This window comes from Triticum aestivum, chromosome 1B (genome assembly GCF_018294505.1).
Source record: "Triticum aestivum cultivar Chinese Spring chromosome 1B, IWGSC CS RefSeq v2.1, whole genome shotgun sequence".
NCBI classification, from domain to species: Eukaryota; Viridiplantae; Streptophyta; class Magnoliopsida; order Poales; family Poaceae; genus Triticum; species Triticum aestivum.
In genome coordinates, this window is record NC_057795.1 from 547,624,140 (window position 1) to 547,647,399 (window position 23,260).

At 47.0% G+C, this 23,260-nt stretch overlaps 3 protein-coding genes across 5 annotated transcripts; 1 reads left to right on the forward strand and 2 right to left on the reverse strand.

Annotated features, from left to right (window-relative positions):
* The first annotated feature begins 967 nt into the window (after nucleotides 1-967).
* On the forward strand, nucleotides 968-11,248 carry LOC123137466 (probable prolyl 4-hydroxylase 4). 3 transcript variants are annotated; one of them, XM_044557258.1, is made up of 19 exons: nucleotides 968-1,540; nucleotides 2,023-2,104; nucleotides 2,202-2,277; nucleotides 2,616-2,675; nucleotides 2,780-2,867; nucleotides 2,970-3,074; nucleotides 3,417-4,026; nucleotides 4,331-4,524; nucleotides 4,604-4,712; nucleotides 4,845-4,993; nucleotides 5,413-5,614; nucleotides 5,751-5,840; nucleotides 7,083-7,116; nucleotides 7,170-7,180; nucleotides 8,616-8,720; nucleotides 9,056-9,113; nucleotides 10,020-10,195; nucleotides 10,366-10,423; nucleotides 10,533-11,248. In XM_044557258.1, exons 2-19 carry the CDS (start codon nucleotides 2,075-2,077, stop codon nucleotides 10,826-10,828), a joined length of 2,451 nt encoding a protein of 816 aa, XP_044413193.1. In that variant the 5' UTR covers nucleotides 968-1,540; nucleotides 2,023-2,074; the 3' UTR covers nucleotides 10,829-11,248. The 3 variants fall into 3 exon arrangements, with proteins under 3 accessions (XP_044413193.1, XP_044413179.1, XP_044413187.1); XM_044557244.1 differs by lacking the exons at nucleotides 7,083-7,116; nucleotides 7,170-7,180; nucleotides 8,616-8,720; ... (2 more) ...; nucleotides 10,366-10,423; nucleotides 10,533-11,248 and having other exon boundaries at nucleotides 972-1,540; nucleotides 5,413-5,624; nucleotides 5,751-6,173; XM_044557252.1 differs by lacking the exons at nucleotides 968-1,540; nucleotides 2,023-2,104; nucleotides 2,202-2,277; ... (9 more) ...; nucleotides 7,083-7,116; nucleotides 7,170-7,180 and adding exons at nucleotides 7,977-8,344; nucleotides 8,462-8,519.
* A 1,378-nt stretch (nucleotides 11,249-12,626) lies between these two features.
* Nucleotides 12,627-14,022, reverse strand: LOC123137485 (non-specific lipid transfer protein GPI-anchored 11). Its single transcript, XM_044557266.1, has 3 exons — nucleotides 13,468-14,022; nucleotides 13,267-13,362; nucleotides 12,627-12,904 (listed from the first exon to the last, which is right to left on the reverse strand). The coding sequence occupies exons 1-3, from the start codon at nucleotides 13,889-13,891 to the stop codon at nucleotides 12,780-12,782; spliced, it is 645 nt and encodes a 214-aa protein (XP_044413201.1). The 5' UTR covers nucleotides 13,892-14,022; the 3' UTR covers nucleotides 12,627-12,779.
* Nucleotides 14,023-17,970: 3,948 nt separating this feature from the next.
* Nucleotides 17,971-21,082, reverse strand: LOC123094506 (GPN-loop GTPase QQT2). Its single transcript, XM_044516497.1, has 7 exons — nucleotides 20,860-21,082; nucleotides 20,642-20,765; nucleotides 20,271-20,500; nucleotides 19,689-19,979; nucleotides 19,172-19,377; nucleotides 18,821-19,107; nucleotides 17,971-18,202 (listed from the first exon to the last, which is right to left on the reverse strand). Exons 1-6 carry the CDS (start codon nucleotides 20,920-20,922, stop codon nucleotides 18,822-18,824), a joined length of 1,200 nt encoding a protein of 399 aa, XP_044372432.1. The 5' UTR covers nucleotides 20,923-21,082; the 3' UTR covers nucleotides 17,971-18,202; nucleotide 18,821.
* Nucleotides 21,083-23,260: the final 2,178 nt, after the last annotated feature.

Genomic DNA, 23,260 nt, shown 5'->3' on the forward strand with positions numbered 1-23,260 from the left:
ACGCTAGGTAAACACGGTTTGTTACGCAAACCAATCCGTGGTTGGATGGTTAGGCAGACAGGGTATCCCCATCCCACCACTACAGTGACTTCATAAAATCTCAAGACGATATGCCGGCTCAGTCGCTCGGAGGCGCATTTTATTTTTGCGAAAAAACTTCCAATCTATTCATCTTCAATCATGACAGTACAACGAACACAAGAAATAAAAATTACATTCAGATCCGTAGACCACCTAGCGACGACTACAAGCACCGAAGCGAGCCGAAGACGCGCCGCCGGTATCACCCCTCCATCGCCGGAGTCAGGCATAACTTGTTGTAGTAGACAGTCGGGAAGTCGTCGTGCTAATGCCCCATAGGACCAGCGTACCAGAACAGCAACCGCCACCAATGAAGAATAACATAGGCTGGAAGGATTCAATCCGGAGACACACGAACGTAGACGAATAGGATCCGAGCAAATCCACGAAAGATAGATCTGCCGGAGACACACCTCCACGCGTCCAACAACGATGCTAGATGCACCGCCAGAACAGGGGCTAGACGGTGAGACCTTTATTCCATTTTTAGGTAGCCGCCGCCGTCTCGCCTCCTTAGCAGGACACAAACCCTAAACCCTAGACCGGGGTGCCGAGCCTTGCCGAGTCGCTCCTCAGAACCAGTCCTCTCAAGTCTCGCCCTATATGGCGCCACCTACTCAAGTACACACACTATTGTTTGAGATTGGTGTTTCTTTAATCTGGTTTGTGATTTGTGAGGAACCACTGCTTGGAAACGGAATGATTCAGCCAAAAGCCAGCCATGGCCGGGTAAAGAAAGTGTCAGACACGGAACCAACGAGGCACCACATAAAATAAGCTTCCCCTTTTGTCCTTGTGTCCACCGTTGACCAGCAGCAGACAACGAGCGGTTCCAAGGCCAACTCAACCAACCAACCAACCAACCAACCCAAACCGCCTCCACCACCACCTTCCCTCCGCCGCGCGCCAAAACCCAATCAATCCCGCCGCACGTGCGCCGCCCAAGCTCCTCATTCCCTCCCATGGTCCACCACCACCGCCGTGCTCATGCCGCGTCGTGCCGCCCGTAAACAAACGCCGCGGAGGGGGAGGTGAATTCTTTTTTTCTCGGGTGGGAGGGGAGGAGAGGACGCCGCTGCTGTGCACAGTACGGGACAGTTGTCCGGGGAGAATAGTTTAATTCTCCGGGCCGGGTGGGGGGTGCGGGGCCGGCCTAGGTAATGGCCGCCGTGCCCTCGACCGTGCGCCTCCTCCTCCCGCACCTGCAGACCCCGCCCCGGCTTCCAGGGGTCGTCGTCTCCGCGCCGCCGCTCCTCTTCCTCCTCCTATCCGCCTCGCCTTTCTTGTCGCGGCCTTCCCGGTGGTTAGGGGGAGGAGTCGTTGGGCTAGCTCCTTCTTGGTTAATTTAGGAGGAGGGCCCTGCGCCTCTGGTGGGGGAGGAGGGATTCAGTCCACGGCTCTCCCGGGCGGCGCTGCGGTGGCCGGATTTGCTGTTGGCGGCAAAACTGCTGCTGATTCGGTGGGTTCCTGCTTCGCCTCCGCACTGCTGTGATTTCTGTTTCATTTTGTGCTGTTTTCTCTCCTGTTCATCTCTGTCTCTCTGTTGCGAGCTGTAATGTGCAGTGGATTCTCAAGATCCCGTGTGTCAGATACAGATAGGTAGCCTACTTTTTGGAAAGGGCGTGCTCTGTGGATGTGGGGGCTGTTTTTGATGTGAAAGGCTTCTGTTTACTTTTGCTTGGGCCATATATCTGTTCTTCCACGTCTAGAGTGAAGGAATTTGAATTTGAATTTGAAGAACAATTTAGATCCAGGAGGTTCTTTTGGGGTGTAAATATTCTCCTTCATTTCCTCTTTTTTTTTTCTGGGACAAGTATATGTACATGCTTTTTTCCCCCTATTTATTTGTGCTGATGTCAGAGTTACCCCCCTGTTCATCTAATTAGTATTTCCTTGAGATGAACCGGGCAATCTTTAATTTCTACCAAATAATGCGGTCAGATTTGAGCCGGGAATAATAAGCTTCGGTTGTTTTCGGCGGATTTCAAAGGGAATGGCGTTTCCAGATGATGAAAAGATGAAGGTATGTGTCTCTTGTTTCACCCCATTTTGCTCCTCTTTCTTAGTTTCAGAGATACATCATTGACTTAAGAATTTGGCTTTACATCATTGTACTCTAGGGCTGTCGTCCAAAGATTTTTGGGGCGAAAGATAAGAAAGCCGCAAAGAAGACAGACCGTCCAAGCTCCTCCGCTGGTAGTTAATCTTAATTCTTTTGGAAGCTGAATAATTGAGTCACTGTCTTGTAGCAACGTGATCACAAGTAACAAATAGATGAGCGCAATTTTATCAAAATTTAGTTCATCTGGGTTCAAATTTTTTTTGTTAAGTTGGTTGTCAGTTCATTAAGTCCATTGAGCCTCTGTCAACTTCGTATAATCAGTGCTACGAAGAAGCAGCCTGTTCAATGGAATATGCTAGAATTCATGTGTTCAAGATTCAAGAATACACATTTTGACATTTTGTATCGAATTCGGTACCATGTTAATAGGATTTCGTGATGATACTGTTCCATGTTCTCTTGTCATCTGCAGTTAAGTCTGCACCAAGCTCCTCCAAGGCACAATCTTCTTCCCCATTCAGACCACTTTCAGGTAGTTTTCTATCTGGCACTTTGCTGCACTGGATCACTCTTTCGATGCTGCTGGTTTTATTTGACTGGCTTATTCTTGTGTTTCTTTGGACTAATTGAAAGCAGAAGTTAGGAGCATGCGTGAGGTTAGGAGCATGCGTCTGAGCCATTTTCTAGCCCGTTCTCCAAGTGTCATAAAAATTGAATCTTTTAGGTCAGGTCAAACACCCTAACTTGCATTTTCAGTTATGTGTCACTCTATAGTTGGAAATCATATTGGTCTCTTGAATTTTATTTAAATTCACTCATTATACAGGGTATTTATTTCTACATGGAACGTTGGAGGAAACACACCTACCGCTGAGTTGAATCTGGACGACTTCATTCCTGCAGATGACCACTCAGATATTTATGTTTTAGGGTATGTAATCCATCTGTTTCTCGCAGTTCTGAAATGTACGCCTGTCAATACTAGTAGTTGCAGACTTGCGGTGCTGAAAATTCATAGAAGAATACACAGTGGTAGACTTACATACTTTCTGTACATTTCACTCCCCCTATTCATAAACTCGTACTAAATGTGAATTAATAAAAAACACTAGGTTATCATTTCCTTTTTTTTGGTTTCTTACAGTCCTTTGGGTGTTATTGACATTCTGGCATTTAATCTTTATCACAATAAGCTGTATTTTCCTTGGAGTTAAATTGTCTTGTTTCAGTGAACAGACCACATTCTTACATGTTTTTTCTATCGTTCACACAGTTTTCAGGAAATTGTCCCTCTCAATGCTGGCAATGTGCTTGTGATCGAAGACAACGAACCAGCTGCAAGATGGCTTGCTCTTATAAACCGCACGCTAAACAGAACAATTGACGGGGATGCTGATATTTTCTGTCACAAGCCATCTCTATCCCTTGATTCAACCTCTTCTCGATCTTCATCGAACCTTGATGCTTCTTTCTCCAACCGCTCTGGTTCTGCAATCTTCCAGTCCTCCTTAAAATCTATCAGGAAGCCTTACATGCCAACTCAGAGAAAACTGCTCAAGATCTGCAACTGCTCAGTTGAAATGCCCAGGAAATCCTACAAAGATGCTTGCTTTGGATGCCCACAAGCATACATTAATGAGACCGACTCTTCGGAAGAAGATGAAGTTGATGACAGATCAAATAATGCTTCTGGTTATGTGGTTGATGGAGTGATTTCGTCCGCTTCTGCCTCTAGTGATCAGCTAAAATATAACCTCGTATCTTGCAAACGAATGGTTGGTATTTTTGTCACAGTATGGGCAAAGAAAGAACTAGTGCCGCATATCGGTCATGTGAGGACATCATGTGTAGGCCGTGGAGTAATGGGTTATCTTGGAAACAAGGTTAGAACTGAATCTGTATTCAAGTAATTCCTTTTGATTATGCAAGGTGTAGCATGCCCTAAATTTTTATGGAACTAAAGATGCGAGATAAAATGTTATGATAGTCGCAAAGACATTAACAAAGACAATTATGTAGTACTATGCCCATGCTCTGTTTCTCGTATCATGTTCTTTATCGGATTCAACATTTGGCTACAACAATAACAACTCCGCCAGAAAAAACAGAACTGGAAAAAACTCTGAAGCATCCTAAATGGTAGATCCCTTAATTCTTTTATGCCTTGCACTTACTTTTTGGCTTCAGGGATGTATATCAGTGAGCATGACACTGCACCAGACAAGCTTTTGTTTCATCTGTAGCCATTTGGCTTCAGGTGAGAAAGAAGGCGATGAGTTGCGGCGCAACTCAGATGTTTTAGAGATACTGAGGGCCACGCAGTTTCCAAGAATTTGCAGAAGAGCTGGGCAAAGAATCCCTGAAAAAATTATTGACCATGAGTAAGATACTAATGCTACAATTATTTTAAAGCTTTTATTTTATTGTGCTGTTATCTGATTATTGTGCTATTTGTTTTAGCCGGGTGATATGGTTGGGGGATCTGAACTACCGTATTTCCCTGAGCTATGAAGATACCAAGAAACTTCTGACTGAAAATAACTGGGATGCCCTTTTTCAAAAGGATCAAGTAAGCACCTAAAAAAATGGCGCCCATTTTTTTGTAATTAGTTGAGCGCAACTCAATTTCCCCAACGAGGAACTAAACAAGTAAAGTAATGGAATGAGAAAAGACTTGACTTTGTAGAATTTTCATTTTCAGCTTAACACTGAGCGCAATTCTGGAAGGGTATTCAGGGGTTGGAGCGAAGAGAAGATATATTTTGCTCCCACATACAAGTACACTTTTAACTCAGATTCTTATTCTGGAGAAACTGCAACCTCAAAGAAAAAGAGGAGAACCCCAGCCTGGTATTTATCTTGTTCATATTAATCCATTTTATGTTACAAATAACTCCTACTTTAGCAGGTCTGACAACCTTCAGTAGTATTAAAAATTAATTATGACGGTATGACCACAAGTTATATACACACCTGTGTACGACGAGTAATCATGCATGCCCATCTTTGTGTGCCAGAAGAAGCTTAGACATAGTTTGTTCTCTTGAGATGAAACCAGGTATATTAGCACAAGCACATTGGTTAAAGTTGTGGAAGCAAAAACAATAGAACTATTCACATCATCATATAACTTACCAAAAAGAGGTTTAAAAATCTGAGTCTACAATTAAGTCGATGTATCTTTTTGTTTTGCAATTTAAGACCTAATTATACAATGAACTATTAATGAGTTATCAATTCGTGTACGCTAAGTAGTTCAACTTGTCCAGGTGTGATAGAATACTATGGCATGGAGATGGGATTGCGCAGTCATCCTACTTCCGTGGGGAGTCTAAATTTTCTGACCATCGTCCTGTCTGTGGATCATTCACTGTGGAAGTGTATTTGCTGGACGGCAAATCAAAGAGGCGCACATCTAACACTAATATTAGAATTGGTGCTGAAGAGCTCTTACCGACGAGTAAGAATAAGGTTACCAAAGGTGTGCACCTTCTTTCTTTTCAGTTAATCTGTGCAAAATAAATCGCGCCTACGAAAGTTTACGTAAAGCAATGGAAACTCCAGTATATGCATAGACAAGTTAATAAGTATGATCATAACACTGCAGGTGCTGGGACCAAAACCACAAAATAAATCGGCTCATGTCATGCCACTCATGGAGGAAGGTGCCGAGGAAACTTTCTGCGGCTGCCGCTTGGTATCTGTTTCCAGCAAATTGTTTTCTCACAAAGAGAAAGGTGATTATTATGTTGTACAGTAAATGTAATCACATGTAGTTTTCAAATGGCAAGTGATTAGGTTATATACCTCAGAAATTTCCACGATATTCTTTTTGTTGGTTCGGGTAGAGCAGGGAAGCCTCTGCACAGTTTTGCAAGTTTTGTCTTACAAACCACTGTAGTTGTAGATGTGTCAAGCTTAAGTTTTGCCTGGAGCAAAGTTGTACTGAAAGAAGGCATCCAATCAAACTGTACAATACATTCTTTCTCATCTTGATACACAAGACCAGTGTGATGGTAATTTCTTGTGAGTACTATTCTTATTCTTTCTTTTTTTCCTTGCTTTGTGTTTGTGATCTCATTCGGTTAAAGTAGAGAGAAAACACCAAATAAAGTACACATGTTTCTTTTCAAAGAGGAAGTACATAATTCTTGAACTAGGTTCATGACCTGGTAAGCCAAAAAATAGATGATGCAGAATGCTAAAAGGATTTGAGTTCAGGAATAATTATTCCCACAATTCGTGTTCAACCACATCTTTCTGTTTTAACGAAAGAACATACGCATTACTACCCATGCCATAAAAGCCACTTGTGAATTTATACATAAAACCACACAAGCAGCTAGGGTGCTTCAACCCATATGGTTTCTTCTATATGAAACCGTTAAATTCAGGCAACAAACAGAAAAATTCATAAGTCAAAGAGGAGTTTTAACCTGAAAATTGGGTCTACAAATATTGTAAGAATATATTCGTGCGAAAAACATCATGTTATGCGGTCTTGAGTCGGATGGCTTGAAATTCAAATTAGAGACTTGGCAAGTATTTCACGCGATATTGTGATAACCGCAAGGTTGAGCTTAGCTAAATTTGCTAGAATTTAGGGCAGAACTATGACCTGGTTTGGTTCTGATCTGTCAGATTCTTTAGAGCTAGCCGGTGCTAATTGTGTGGACACTGTGATTTGAGTAATACAATGAATTTACTCGCAAAATTTTTTTTGTTGCAGTAAAACAAGGATCTGATCAAAATGTACAGTATATTCTTTTCTCATCTTGATTTTCCATTTTGTGAATGAACACAAGATCAGCATGATGGTCATTTCTTGTGGGTGCTATTCATATTATTGCTTTTTTCTGTGCATTTTATGTTCGTGATCTGATTCAGTCAATTGCATCTGTTGCCGTTGCGTGTCTGCTGTTCTTAGTTAGTATTTGAGGAAAGCTTTGCTCCAATGAAAGTAGAGGAAAAACCCCAAATAAACTACACATGTTTCTTTTCGAAGAGAATATAATTCTTGAACTTAGTTCATGGCCTGTAAGCCGGAAAAAAAGATGATGTCGAATGATAAAGGATTTGAGTTCAGAAATATTATATCCACAATTTGTGTTTCATCACATCTTTTTTGTTTTGACCAAAAACCATCGCATCACTACCTATGCCATAAAAGCTGCTTGCGATTTAAATTAATTCAACAAAACACAAGACTTCATAAATCAAACGGGCGTTTTAACCTGAAAATCAGGTCTACAGGTAGTATAGGAATACATAAGCTAATCCTAATATAGTGGCTAGCTTCCTTGTGGTGAAACCAACCCATCCGGATTGGAGCCCTAGACTCGACACGTTCTTGTGAAAACATCATACGATGTTGAATCGGATGGCTTTAAATACAGAGTCTGGATAGGCATCACGTTCAATCTTACAACAAAACCTTGCCAGTTACTTCAAATCGACGGTTATGGCCACGACGACGGTGTCCAGTGCTCTCCCCACGTCGTCGACCCCGACTTTGGAGCACAATTATTTCATCAAACGACCGGACGAGGCTGAGGCGCTGATTTCAAAGATCAGAAAGGGTTTTTCTAGTTAGAAAGTCGATGTTCAACTCAAAGCTATCACTATAATATCAAAGATTTGATGCAGACTTTTAACACTAAATAAAAACTCCACGGGGCCGGTGGAACACGACATCTCTGTCTGCCAGGCGCGCGGCACGTTTGGCGGTCGGTGCCCTTGGTGATTTCGCCCGGTGTGCGCGCACGTTTCTTCGCTGCGTGAGGACCGTCGGATCGACGGATCCTGCCACGTGAGCGGCGCAGATCTCTCCCGTCCCGCAGCCCAGTCCCCCACTCCCTCCATTCCCCTGAACCTGAAGCGTGGCGACTGGCGACCACTCCCAGGCTCCACCTCGCCGCCGTCGCCGCATCTCCGCTCTCCGCCACGCGCCGCGGCCTCTTCTCCACCTCCATTGGTCGCCCGCGTCGGCTAGACAGCGAGGGAGAGCGTCGGCTTAATCGCGATGGCGCGGCCTCGGGCGTGGGCTCCCTTTCCCGGCTCCGCTCTGTCCCTCCTCTCGGTCCTCCTCCTCCTAGTCGGCCGCCGCGGCGCTGCCGGGGGCGGCGGCGGCAGGGGAAGCTCCGTGTACCCGGCCCCCGTCGTCTACCCGCACCACTCCAGACAGATCTCCTGGTATCCCAGGTCAGCCGATTTTTTTCCGACCGCCCCTACGCTCGCCTTGCTTCATCTCGCCTCCGATCTCGATTTGGGCGGGGTCGTCGAACCAGACGGCTGATACGTGCTTCATGGCGTCCGCAGGGCCTTCCTCTACCCGCACTTCCTCACCGACGACGAGGCCAACCACCTCGTCTCCCTCGTCAGTGCTTCTCCCGCTGCTCCCAGTCCCCATTGAAACCAGAGAGCTCTTGCTGTGGGGGGTGTATCTGATTCTGGGCTTCTCCTTCTTGTTTAGGCGAGGGCGGAGCTCAAGAGGTCGGCGGTCGCCGATGAAACGTCGGGCAAGAGCAAGCTCAGCGAGGTCCGCACCAGCTCCGGCACCTTCATCAGCAAGGGCCAGGTTGGCCATTTGCTTTTCAGCTCATAGGCATTATTTTAGAAAAGAAAATTCCATGGATTGATCATCTCTCTTGCATGTTTCATCTGACATTTGAGCTCAGCATCTTATGCAGTACAATTTTCATGTTCCATAGCAATTACTCATGTCATATGTACTCTCTTATAGGGCACTCTCTATATATGTACTCTTCATGTTCTTTTATTTCTCAAGGCAACAATATCTTCTTTATTTAGTGACTAGCCATAGCTGGGGTACATTAGTACAGTACAGTTCAGGTATTTTTGTTGCTTACATTTTTTTTTCATCTAAATGATCAATCGTGTCCAAACTTGCAGGATCCAATTGTTGCTGGTATAGAGGATAAAATTGCCGCATGGACATTTCTTCCAAAAGGTTGTGAGACAATAACATTGCACTTTTCTATTCATGCATTTCGGGGGTGCTTATTATTGCAGTTGTAGAGAATAAAAATATGTTTCATTTGTCAATTGTATTTGAGTTTGATAGGGGAGCACCTTTGTTAGCCGGTTACAATCCAGTCCAGCGGACCTAACCAAACTGTGGACAGATCTTCATTGAAACATAAAAAATAAATCCGAAAGAGGTAGAACTTTTGCCTTTCCATCAAGTTAGGAAAGGAGTTCCCTAAAAAAGTTAAGAAAATAGTATGAAGTATAAAGCCGTTTCACACGGAGACACAAGTGTATCTAGTAGCTCAAGGTGTAGAAAAAGAGCTAAAACATCATACTGTCTGTCCTAGTTACCCTACGGTGGTACATTCTACTAGCTGGCCAAATTCTATGCTCAAACTACAATAACATGTCACACACTATGTTCACCATTTCCATTGTTTTCCTAATTGTATTTTGTGCTCTGCACAAGTTTTCAATGCAAAGGGTTAGGAGCCATGGTGTCTTATCCTCTTTGATCATGTCCACATTTGACTTGAGAACCTGTAGAACAGCTACGTGTTGTTACTTCGACATATCATGTATCTGTTGTGGTGTCAAACACTCAAACCCAATGCACTACAGCACCGTGAAACGACCTTTATATGGCCTAATTTGGAAGCTTAAACCTTCCTCTTCTTTTTGCTGTTGAGCATTAGCATTAGTTTGGACTTTGAATGTCATGTCATAAAAATCCTTGGCTTGATAAAGAGGATTTTTCAGGGTTGTTTGCTTGCTGCACTTCTGTTTATATCTTCCAATTTTATGTGTATGGTAGAAAGTTGAACTTCAAAGGGTCTGAGAGTCTTACTGTTTTTAGTTTTGCTTATAAGTGTTATAAAATGACCAGAGAACGGTGAAGATATGCAAGTTCTAAGGTATAAGCGCGGTGAGAAGTATGAACCACACTATGATTTCTTCACCGACAGTGTTAACACTATCCGTGGTGGACATCGTGTAGCTACTGTACTTTTGTACTTGACCGACGTTGCAGAAGGAGGGGAAACTGTTTTCCCCTTAGCCAAGGTAAATTTTCTTTCTTCACAGTGGTGGTGCTCAATAAGATAGAAAATGTGTCAGATTGCTGATTTGTCGTCTGAGCCAGTCACAAGTAGCCATTAGCACCGTAGTGTTCTTTTATTTTTGCGATGACTCCTGTACTTATTCCTAGGTATGCCTATTCATTTGTCAAACAGGCACGTAAAGGATCACACCATAAAGATTTGTCAGAATGTGCACAGAAAGGAATTGCAGGTATAATTTTCATGCTCTTTTCCTTTTTGGCGGTCCTAATTCGCGAGTTATTAATTAGACACCCGAAACATTTCTTGACTGACATGCACCTGTATCCATCGTTCCTTAGTGAAACCACGAAAAGGGGACGCCCTTCTGTTCTTCAACCTTCGGCCGGACGCCGAGACAGACCCGTCGAGCCTCCATGGCGGATGCGAGGTCATCAAGGGGGAGAAGTGGTCGGCCACGAAATGGATCCGCGTGGCCTCGTTTGACAAGGTCTATCACACACCAGGCAACTGCACGGACAACAACAACAGCTGCTCGCAGTGGGCGGCGCTGGGAGAGTGCACAAAGAACCCGGCGTACATGGTGGGAACCACGGCGCTGCCCGGTCACTGTAGAAGGAGCTGCAACGTGTGTTAGTGCTGGAATGGAATCCTTGGAACGCCGCTTGTTGCTGAAGTTGGGGTTCATGGAGGAGCAGCAATGGCGGGTCGAACTGAGCTGGTATCCCACGAGGTTTGGTCGTCCAGATGGTACCAGTTTCTTGCTACTCCCTGATGACAAGTTGGTTCCTGGCTACCAGTGTTTATTTATTGATGAATGTCTAGATAGTATCAGAGGACAGACCCTGTTGATTAGTGTTCGTGGTTTGTGCTAGGCAGGCAGAGATGAGTTCGTTGTTAGAGTTGGTCCATGGCAGATTTCATGAGCTTGTGGTGCCATTTTTGTCTGTAGAAGACTGTAGGGACTGTAATCTCTTTTCTCACTCTTGTGCTGTACGGGTATATATATGTAGCACCGACACGTGTTACCCTGAATTTGACGAACATCTCCGATTCCTTTGGTTTTGTGCTCATTTTTTGTACTACTGTGCTACTATTAGAACGAACTGAATCATTCATGTCATGTGCACAGAAGAGAATGTCGTTGGACGCTTGCCCGTGGTGTGATGATGCTGAAGAAGAGGCGGTTTGCACGGAACTGCTGCAGCTGGCTGGTGATGCCTTTCATTCATTGCAATCGCTTGCAGAAAGTATCGAGCACTCCAATCCTCGCAACCAACCGCCTTTCAATTCAATGCTTCATCGCCCCCAAACGTGGAAATTCCTACTAAGAACTCCCTCCGTTCCTGAATACAAGTCTTTTTCAATAAAGACTACATTTTTTTAGAAAAGGAGGAGGACCCTCTGCATCTGGGCGATGCATACGGCCACTTTATTAATTATTCTCATAGCGTCATCGCGCCAACCGCACGCCGCCGCCAGGAGTGCCCGCTGCCACGCCGCCGTGCCCCACGCTAGCCCAGCGCCTTCCATCGATCTGGCCGTCCTGTGCCAGCCAAACGACGAAGGGGAGAGGCGTCCAGCCGCCGCCCACACCAGGCAGGCTTCGCCGGCCGGCGCGCCTGGGCGGCGGCGAGGGGACTGGAGGAAAAGGGGGGACGGGAACCGCCGGCGGCGGGAGGCCTCCCATGTCGCCCACGGGAGCGGCAGAGAAGGGTTGATCCACTTTTTTCGGTGCGGTTCAGCTATTAAACAGATGTACGGATGTACATACGCATTGGAATCTCTAAAAAGGACGACCGCACGCCGCCGGCAGGAGCGCCCGCTGCCAACCGTCGTGCCCCACGCTAGCCCAGCGCTTTCCATCGATCTGGCCGTCCCGTGCCAGCCAAACGACGAAGGGGAGAGGCGTCCCGCCGCCGCCCACGCCAGGCAGGCTTCGCTGGCCGACGCGCCTGGGCGACGGCGAGGGGACTGAAGGAAAAGGGGGGACGGGAACCTGCGGCGGCGGGAGGCCTCCCCTGTCGCCCGCGGGAGCGGCAAGAGGAGGGTTGATCCACTTTTTTCCGGTGCGGTTCAGCTATTAAACAGATGTACGGATGAACATACGCATTGGAATCTCTAAAAAGACTTACATTTACAAATGGAGGGATGCCTTTACGGTTGCTGCCGTGCCTGACTTTGCGATATGAACACACTCATACTACTAGTGTGTTAGTAGGAAATTGGAAGGAATTTCGTGTTGTAACGGAGCATGGCAACCGGACGGGAGCACGCTTAGTTGATGCGACTGATGGATGTTTGTTCGGGTGTCACGAGGAAGCTATGAGGGCGCATGCGCACACGCCAATGTTATTGAGAGTTGCAACACTTCACGTCACGAACGAGTTTATCAGTGAGCGACAGATCAATTGATTAGCACACACAGTAACATATTGGCGGGAAATAACTGGTACTGTATTATCTACCTAGAATCATCATACTGGAGTACTAACGCACAGACTAGAGACGGAGAACGCATGTCCATGACATTCACGCGACAGATTTTTATCGAACGGTTAACAGTCTCGCTCGCTGGCCTTGCCCTCCTAGAAGAGCGCCATCCCGACGGCGAAGGAGGCGGCGAGGGCGGCGAGGACGCCGGCGGCGTGGATGCGGCGCGCCGCGTGGCTGGGCTTGGGCGACTCCGGCGGCGAGGCGAACGGCGAAGGACCTGCGATTGAGATGGCATATAGTATTAGTTGTACGACTACTATACCACTACGGTACTCGGCTCCATGGCACTAGCTAGTACTCCTACGTGATGACAAGCACGTGAACTGGAACTGTGTGTATGACTGTGTGTCTGTACTCTGTACCTACGAGCATAGGTATGGCCACTGAGCACTGAATGTTTTAGCATTACTTCTGTTTTTCGCTTCTTTTTTATTTACATATTTAACTAATGCTACTACCTAGTACCATCAATTTCTTGCATTAATCCTTGATCTTGGTCTTTGACTCTTGGGCAGCCAGAAAGAATTATTAAACTGAACCCCCAACTGAAATTCTACTACTGCATGCGGCGGCGCTTACCAGCAGGGTACTGTGGGCTGCCGCTGGGCGACATGGGCGAGGGAGATCCCGGCGCGGGCGCCGGAGATGGGCCCAGACGAACATTGTAGCCCATTGCTGCAAGAAAAACATCCATACAAATCAAATCCACCTCAAGAGAGACCCATAGAGCAGCAAATCCAGCGGCAACCTGCAGCAGAAGGGCTCGAGTTAGTTTATTACCTGCGCAGGTGGTGATGGGCGGGGTGGCGACGCGGCAGACGCCGGGGAGCGCGAGCGCGCGGGCGTAGTCGACGGCGATGCCCAGGGAGTCGGCGGCCCCGGAGAGGAGCTCGCAGAGGCAGACGGGGTTGGAGCCCACCATGCCGGCCAGCTCCGGGCAGCACGGCTTGTCCGGCGCCCGCGCCTTGCTCCCGGCCTGCACGTACGGCAGGCAGTCCGACATGTTGACCAGCGAGTTGAGGCACGCCGCGCTCAATCCCGCGGCCGGCCCAGGCGCCGCCGCCGCCGCCTTCGGGGGAGCCGAAGGAGGCACCGCCACGTGCTGCGCCGTCGCGGGCGTCATCGACAGCGAAAGCGAGAGCAGCACCGCCGCGACCAGCACGGCCGGCGCCGACCGCGGGCGTGGTGCCGCTGCGAGCGCCATGGCTGCCGCGGTCAAGGGCGGGCGGCGGGTTTGTTGGGAAGCGGTGGGCGAAGAGTTAATGCGGAGGCGGACGAGAGGGAGGAGGCTGGCGAGCGGTGCGGTGCGGCTTGGACTGTAGTACTCCAATGGCTAGGATCGGAGGCGGTGTTTATATAGCCGTGGAGCGTGGGGGAGGTGGCAACTGGGCTGCACCAGATGTTGTGTGCCATCGAATGAGCGGAGTACGTGGCGAGCGGCGGCTGCCAACTTTCGGTGCATTTCAAGGGCATGTATATCTATCTATCTAGGATTCGCAGGTATTTCACGTGAAATTTGGTGAGAATTTGAAATGAATGAAGCAGCGTGAATCCGCAGGACGCGGATACGAGAATTCGCGTCCCATCAAGCTCTCCAACCACTAAGAAAGCTCTGTTTGGTGTCGACTTCCCTAACATGAACTTCCGTGCGTCTACAATGGACATTTGAATTTCTTGCTGCAAAATGGAGATTGAGTTCATGGGAGAAACAATGGCCCCGAGCATTGTGCCTTCCAGTACGTGTTGTGGATGAGGATGGGGTCCTAGCTAGCTAGCTTTGGAGGCTGTTTGTTGTTAGCAATGACGGCAGCAGGAGCACGGTTAGAACCAGTCCGTTGGTCATAACGAACGAACGCGCGATGGTCTATCTATCCCGCCATTCCCATTTACTGACGGAATGGAACGTCCATCTTCTCCTCCTCCCACTCTTCTTCTTCCTTGTCCGACGATAAATGCGCTCGCGGCGGCGCACTCCACGACCGGTCGACGACGCCTGCGTGGAGGAGGATGAGGACGACAGACATAATTTTTTTTCGAGAGTACGCCAAATGCGTACCTTACTTTTCCAGAAGAGAAGAACAAAGCACAATATACAAAAGATTTTTGATGGAAGCGAGCTTCCATCGGGAAGACACACCCTAGCACACCCTACAATTATCCTATGCCAACACTCTCACAAAACTTGCTATAGCCTCCTCCTCCCAAACCCGCCAATCTCCATTCTTTGAGCTCCGCAATGATGGCGAGGGCCAAATTTGGCGCCGTCATCTGCTGACTGGTCCTGTGGAACACTCTAGCGTTGCGCTGCTTCCATAAGGCCCAAGCGGTCACAATGATCACTGTGTCAAAACCACGCTTGGAACCCTTTCTATAATGGGCTCTCCTAGCTAACCACCACTCCAGAAAGCGGTCCTCCGGCTTCGGGATGCTGCCCTGAAGGCGTAGCGCCTCAAAAATGTAGTGCCACACTTCTTTCGCGTAAACGCATTGAGCAAGAATGTGTTCCGCGTTATCCTCTTCTTGAAGGCACGTATAGCAGACAGAAGGAGCGTCCTGAAGATCATGCCTCGCTCTTCGATCAGACGTCCAAATCCGGTGCTGAACTGCCAACCACATAAATATTTTGCACTTGAGGAGGGCCCAGCTCTTCCAAATGCATGCGGCGTAAGGGACCCTCTCCGCACCCAAACAGAGCCTGTGATACGTGGATTTGGCAGTGTAACATCCTGAAGGATCAGCCGGCCAAGAAAAAGAATCTTCCGTAGTGGGGTCACGGTTCACCATGCTGATTGCAAGGTTTAGGTGAAGAAGTTGCAAATGACCACCAAAGTTAACTTCACCGGAGATGTCCAGCAGCCATCTAGCATTTTGCAAGCCTTCCTCAACGTGCGACGGTTGATCGTTCTTGTGTCCACCAAGGCATGTATATGCGGTGCAATGTCTTTTACCACAAAGCCGTGAATCCATCTATCTCTCTAGAACAGAACTCTGTTGCCCACTCCAACCTCAATGTGCACCAAGCTATCAAACACCGCTCGAGTCTCTTTGTCCACAACCATGGGTAACCCTTGCCACAACCTCTCAGGGTCCGTCCTTCTCAGCCACTCCCACCTCACTCTCAACGCCAAGCCTTGTAGCTGCATGTTGCGCACGCCCAAACCTCCAAGCCACGTGGGCTTACAAACTGAGTTCCAAGCCACCAAACACTGACCTCCGTTGACTTTCTCTTTGGCGGCCCAGAAGAAGGAGCGCATCCATTGATCTAACTCTTCAAACACCCAAGCGGGAGCTTCCGTGACCATGAAATGATGAATAGGCTTTGCAGACCTCTCTGCCAGGCCGGGGCAGACTTCTTGGCTTGGTCGATCATGGGCTGCCACTCCGTCCTAGAGAGCTGTCTAATGGCCAATTGAAGGCCAAGGTACTTACAAGGGAAACTCCCCATCCGACAATGCAGAATGGACTCGACCCGGTCCCGGTCAATGTTGTTCCCGTGGATCATGATGGCTAGCGACTTCTGATAGTTGACCCATAGGCCAGAGGCTGCATCAAATGCGTGTAACACGGATCTGATGAACGTGAGGTCCATCACCCGGGGTTTAACGAACAGGGCCACGTCATCCGCGTAGATCGACACAGATTGATGAGCAGCGATGCCAGTGAAGCTACTGCAAACTCCAAAACTCTCAGCCTTGATCATGATTCTTGACAGCACATCCATGACGATCACAAAGAGCAAAGGCGAAACCGGATCCCCCTGCCTAAGTCCCTTGGCGTGGGTGAAACTTCTACCGGGAACTCCATTAACAATCACCTTTGTGCTAACCGTCTTGAGAAGGATCGAGATCCAAGTGCACCACTTGTGGCCAAAGCCTTTGGTCCTCATCACCTCGAACAGAAACACCCAGTTAAGCGAGTCGAAGGCCCTTGAGATATCAAGCTTCAAGAACACACTAGCCTCCTTGCGCGCATGAATCTTCCTGGCAACTTGCCTAACAAGAAGAAAGTTGTCATGCAAGTGCCTCCCGCAGATAAAGGCGGATTGATTTGCCGTGACTATCTCCTTCATTCTTCTTCGTGCTCTATTCGCAAGCAACTTAGCAAAAATCTTGGCCACACTATGAGGGAGGCTGATGGGGCGATAGTCTCCCACTTCCTCGGCGTCCGGCTTCTTCGGAATCATCACGATGTGGGCGCGGTTAAGCTTGCCGAAACCACGCCAATCACCCACATAGAGCTTTAGGAGCACCGCCATGACGTCGTTCTTAATTGTGGACCAAGCTTTTTGATAGAAAGCGGCGCTAAACCCATCAGGCCCAGGCGCCCGATCCGGATGCAATTCCGTAATGGTATTCCACACCTCATCCTCTGTGAAGATCACATCAAGATCCGCGAGATCGTGCACAGCCATGTCAAGGAAGTCCATATCCACATTTTCTTCCCTAGCAACGGCACGACCCAACAACTGCTCATAAGCTTCGGTGAAGATCTCCTCCTTCCTTTCTTGCTAGGAAATCAACTCCCCATTGTGTTTGATATGAGGGATGAAATTCTTAGACCTCCTTCTGTTTGCCACTGCTTGGAAGAGTTTAGTATTGGCATCACCTTCTCGGATCCATCTCAGTCTAGAGCGTTGTCTTTCAATGATGCGTTGGAGGGAGGCAAGCCCTAGGACCGAGTGCTTGAGGGACCTCCTCAACCATCTCTCCCTTCAATTAAGGGCGCGGGCCTCCATAGCCCTGTCCAACCTAAGGATGACATAGTTCGCCACAGCCAATTGAACTTTAATGTTTCCAGTCTTCTTTTGCCCCCATGCTTGAAGGGCTGATGCGGTGTTTCTAAGTAACTGGTCAAGCCTCTTGAAAGGATCAACAATATCGTCTTCACACACCCACGCATCTTTAACAGCCTGCTCAAATCCATCCAGCTGGGTCCAGAATAACTCAAAACGGAACCTGCGCTTCGGGCAAAAGGGGGCCGAAGTGGAAAGGTGTAGAGGCGCATGATTCGAGATGTTGGTGGAGAGTGCTTGAAGCAGCACATCCGGGAAACACCGCATGGCAGTCCACACACAGCTGTTCACACGGGCAGGCATTCAGATCGAGCAAAAAATATCAGTTTCAAAGTAGAGCGCGTGCCTTCTTTCTCCCTGGGAATCAATGGCGTCACGTCGTGCCGACGGTGCGGCGATGGCAGATCAGGGGAGAGCATTTATGTTACAGGCTGCACGCACGGCTGATTGTTTTGTTTGCATGACAAGTCAAGGAGACAATTCATACCTAGTACGCGAAAACAATTCAATTCATCGACGGGATGGGAATGGGATTGATTCATTCCAGCGGGTTCGACGTGGTGCAAGTTGATTTACAGGCTACTGCTAGCGTCAGTCGGTCAGCGACCTACAGAGTGATATCGAACAGCACTTCATTTCCACCTTAAGAACCTGGAAGCAGAAGCGCCACTCCTGACAGGGTCCTCCAGAAGCAAGCGCCCTCTTCTGTTCGATTCCATCGACCTGTCAAGAGTCAAGACAGGTTCATGGCATCAGAATGGAGTGATAGAATCTTCTTTCCATTCATAGGAAAATCAACAGTCATACACTCATCCTATCAACAACAACTGTAAAAGTCATCTCAAGCCGGCACTATAACGTCACCCTCGCTGAGATTTCAGATTTGCAAAATGAAACTGCACACCAAGTGTGAATCCGTATATTAATTAGATATATAGCCTATGTATATCCCTTGAGGAAAACCACTCGAACCCCATTAATTCATGATTATGTTAGAGTGCAGGCATAATCAATGCACGGATGGCTGTGATAGATAGATAGTATTCAACTAATGACAACATCTTTAAAGCGCATTATAAAGAGAAGTGCTATAAATATATTTAAATACTCCCTCTGTTTTTATTTACTCCGCATATTAGATTTGACTGAAGTCAAACTTGGTATTGATTTGTTATAAACATTTACCATAAATAATCTATATGATGTGGAAGTACATTCAATAATGAATCTAATGGTATTGATTTGTTATTGTGTATGTTAATATTTTTGTCTATAAACATTGTCAAAGTTTACAAAGCTTGACTTTGACCAAAGCTAATACACGGAGAACGGAGGGAGTACCTTAAAGGCCAAAATGAGCCACTTCCTCATCTTCTCCTTCGTCTTCATCTTCATCATCATCATCATCAATCTCGCAAAATCTGAAATCCTCTACCGCCTCCTCTTCTTCCTCCTCGTCCACATCGTCCATCATTTCTGAAGAGGGAATTCTGTCCTTCAAACCAGTGCTGAGCACCACAGTTTGTCCTTTGGACTTCTCCATATCTCTTCTCAGTCTTTCCATGTTCTCGTTCCTGCGCTCAGCCTCTAGTCTCTCCTTCTCAGCAATCCTCTTGTCAAGATCAGCCCTGATAAAGATTGTTAGATAAGAGTAACTAATAAGTTTTTTGGCATCTATCATAGAGGACAAACCTATAAGTATCCATGTATTCTTTGGCACTTGCTTCTATAGCTTCAAAAAATGCAGCAACTCCAGTGCCAGATACCGCTGATACTCCAACAGAGCGTAGTTTCGTGTAGAATTCATCCAACACAAGGGAGAGACTCCGGGTAAATGAAGAGGAGTATGATGAGTCGGAATCCAAAGCTGTCTGAAATGCTTCAAAGTCTTGCATCCACTGGTCAAGCAAAAAAATTGAAGGCCAAGTTACAAAAACTTTGAAGAATGAAACATCATGGACACGGAACAGATGAAAACCCTGTTTGTAAGTATATTTCACTTTTCACAATACAGATTATTCGATAAACCTAAACCATACGTGTCAGCATGGCAACTCAAATGTGACATATTGACAAAAGAATACCCAAAGGAGGACCAGTGCACACTGCATACTGCACAGTATGGAATATATATGATAGTAGCTAAATGCAATACCAGTGTACATAATCAAGAACAGCGAAACTGAAATCATCACAAGGGTGTACCTACCTCAAGAGCAAACTCGTGCTTGGTTACATCAACCTTGTTGAATGTCAGCACCAGAGGCAGACGGGTCTTGTAGAGGATACTGCACGCATACATCATGTTGCTCATAAAGGTTGCAGGGTTTGTTGACCTGGGGGTGTCAACCACATATGCAACAACCGTTGGAAATGTCGATGCAAAAGCTTCAGTTATGATAGCTCCTGAAGCCGACCAAGTGAAGATTTCAATCTGCCCTGGGGTATCCACCAGCACATAATCCAGCTGGTCTGCTCGGCTTTCAATAACAGATATAACCTGCAAGGATGAATATTGGACATACATTAGCTGAATGGTACAAGAATTTTGCAGAAAGAAGTTGACATTATTCAACGCGCAATCAAATAATTTTCTATGAGCTCAGCATTAATCTATAAATTAAGCACAATTCATGCAACAGTTTACATTGAATGGTAGAAATTGACATGAATCAATTACCAAAAAGAACGCATGAAACAGTTCAGTCATCATCCATTTTATAGCCTAACAGAGTATTTCAAGAATGCACATTATCATTCTAGACGTACAATATAGAAATAGGATGGGTACCTCATCAAACTTGGTTGAGAAGAGGTTGAGTGAGGTAAGAATGCCACCATTGGGACCGAGTCCGTACTCTTTCATCACCTCCTTGTAACGCACGGTGTCGCGGATATCAATGTTGGTCCCAAATGGCAGCGTCATCACCGCAGGGTCAAGGTTGAGCACGTATCCCCTCATGTTCGTCGATGCCTGCATATGGCACACCAGACGGTGCATGAAGGTGGTCTTCCCCGTCCCTGCATTGTTAGAGCAGAACAGTAAGCTTCCAATCCCAAATTCTCTCAGCAAAAGGTAACATGTCACAGGCTCGCTGGGCCATCCGTACTACTGTAATTGTAGTACTGTAACTGAATAGTGGCGAACGAAATCGAGCGCACCGGCCATGCCGATGACGAGGACGATCACCGGCTTCTTCTTGAAGTTTGTGCGGCCCGGGGCAATGGATAGGCCCCCGATGGAGTCCGCGAGCTCCTCGTCGTTCCCCTTCCCCTCGGCGTCCGCCTGCGCACGCCCAGAGACAATCAGAAACAAAACCCTGAAAAAAGGGAGGGGGGAAATTCCACGAAGAAAAGGCTGGGCGGCGGCGGCGGCTTGCCTGGTCCTCGAGGTCCATCTGGGTAGGCTTGCTCTCAGCGGGCGGTTCGGAGTCGATGTCCATGCGCGGCTCGGGTGGTGCCGAGAGACGGCGGCCGGAATCGAGGAGGTTGACGGGGACGGGGGCGGCGGCGGCGAACCAATCGGGGAACGGAGTGCGGCGTGTGGGAACGGGAAGAGTGCTCCTGTTCGTGACAAGTGTGGGTTCGACCCAACCCCGTGAGTTCGATCCGTTGCATTTTTGCGGGTTGGAACCCCGTCCGCACCGCACTCCAGTCTCCAGGCCACACCGGTGTCCGTAAGGACTAACCATCCGTTAATGGCCCATCTAGCCTACGTGAACCTGGCCCATATGCTCAAAAATGTTGTTGCTTGCACCATAGGGTCTCTCAGTTTCAAAAAAGAAAAAAGAAAAGAAAAGCAGAGGGCCTCTTAGAGCAACTCCAACGCCCATTTTGTCCGTTTGGATCAGCGTGTCCCGATCCGCGTTTGAGTTGATAGTGCGACCAACATGCGGACACATTTTCGTCGAGCGTCTGGTATGCGGCCATTTTTTTCTTCTCTTTTCTGTACATGTCAAAAGAATTGCCCAGCGTTACACAATTCAACCAAATACAAACATCTCATAGTTTGATAACCAAATAAAATATCATAGTTTAGAAACCAAATAAAATTTCAATTGTCACAAATACATTTGAAAGATAAAAGAGCCGATACATCTATTGGTTACCAAGGTGAGTCCATATAAATCATCTTGTAGTTGAATGTGACTTTCTCAATCACATATTTGGTGATGAAATTCAGTGAACTGTGCAAACCTTCCCGCTCGCCCATGCTCGGGAACAACATTTTCACCTTGAAATTGAAACCCCTGAATGTAGATTTCATCCTCACACTCATCCTCTACAATCATGTTGTACATGATCACGCAAGCAGTCATCACCTCCCAGAACTTTTTGGTGCTCCAAGTTCTAGCAGAATACCGAATGATGCCCCATCGAGATTGAAGAACACCGAAATCACGCTCCACACCCTTTCTAGCACTCTCTTGTGCCTAGGAAAATCTCTGCCTCTTCTCTTCTATCAGATTGGGGATTGTCTTGTCAAAGGCAGTCAACTGAGGATAGATAACATCAGCTAGGTAGTATCCTTTGTTGTAGTGCTGGCCATCAACATTAACCTCTGGACAGTTGCCTTCTGCATGCCTTGCGAAGACCGGAGAGCGTTGAAGCATGTTGATGTCAATGTGAGAGTCGGGCATGCCGAAAAGAGAGTGCCAAATCGAGAGATCTTGTGAAGCCACGGCCTCAAGTATGATAGTGCAAGCTTTCACATGGCCCCTATACTGCCTCTGCCAAGCACTAGGGCAGTTCTTCCAGTCTTGGTGCATACAATCGATGCTACCAAGCATCCCAGGAAAACCCCTTTCAGCATTGATCGCCAACAACCGGGTTGTATCTGGAGCAGTTGGCTCTCTCAAGTACTCCAGGCCAAACAAGGCTACCATAGCCTTGCAGAACCTATACATGGATTCTAAGCATGTGGACTTGTTCATGCGACATACTCATCAATAAGATCACCGGGTATTCCGCATGCAAACATCCGAATAGTTGCAGTGCATTTCCGATAAGAGGAGAAGCCAACCTTTCCCAGGGCATCCTCCTTGCACTCGAAATAATTATCGTACACCAACACCCCCTCCTGGATATGATTGAACACATGTATAGCCATCCGGAAGCGACACCGAAATATTTCGTGTTTGAAGAGTGGGTTAGAGGATGATACATCTCCGTCGTATCTATAGTTTTTTATTGTTTCATACCATTATTTTACAACTTTCACATATTTTTGGCAACAATTTATATGATTTCTTGGACTAACATATTAATCTGGTGCCCAGTGCCATTTTCTGTTTTTTTTGCATGTTTTTGTATTTCACAGAAAATCCATATCAAGCGAACTCCAAATGCGATAAAAAGTTACGATGCTTTTTTTGGAATATATGGGATTTTTTGGCATTAAAATCAATGCGAGATAATGCTCAAAGGGCCCCACAAGCTCACATGGTGCGCCCCTACCCTGGGGCGTGCAGAGCAGGTTTGTGGCCACCTTGTAGGTTGGTTGGGGTGTCCTTCGACCGCAAGGAAGCTAATATCCGGATAAAAACCCCCTAAAAAATTTCAACCCAATCAGAGTTACATATCTTCGGATATTTAAAAACCGGTGAAGGGCTAGAAAACAGGGTCGCGAAACATAAGAGAAACACACACACACACACACACACACACACACACACACACACACACACACACACATATATATATATATATATATATATATATATATAGAGAGAGAGAGAGAGAGATCCAATCTCGAAGGGTCTCCTACCCTCCGAAAGCCAT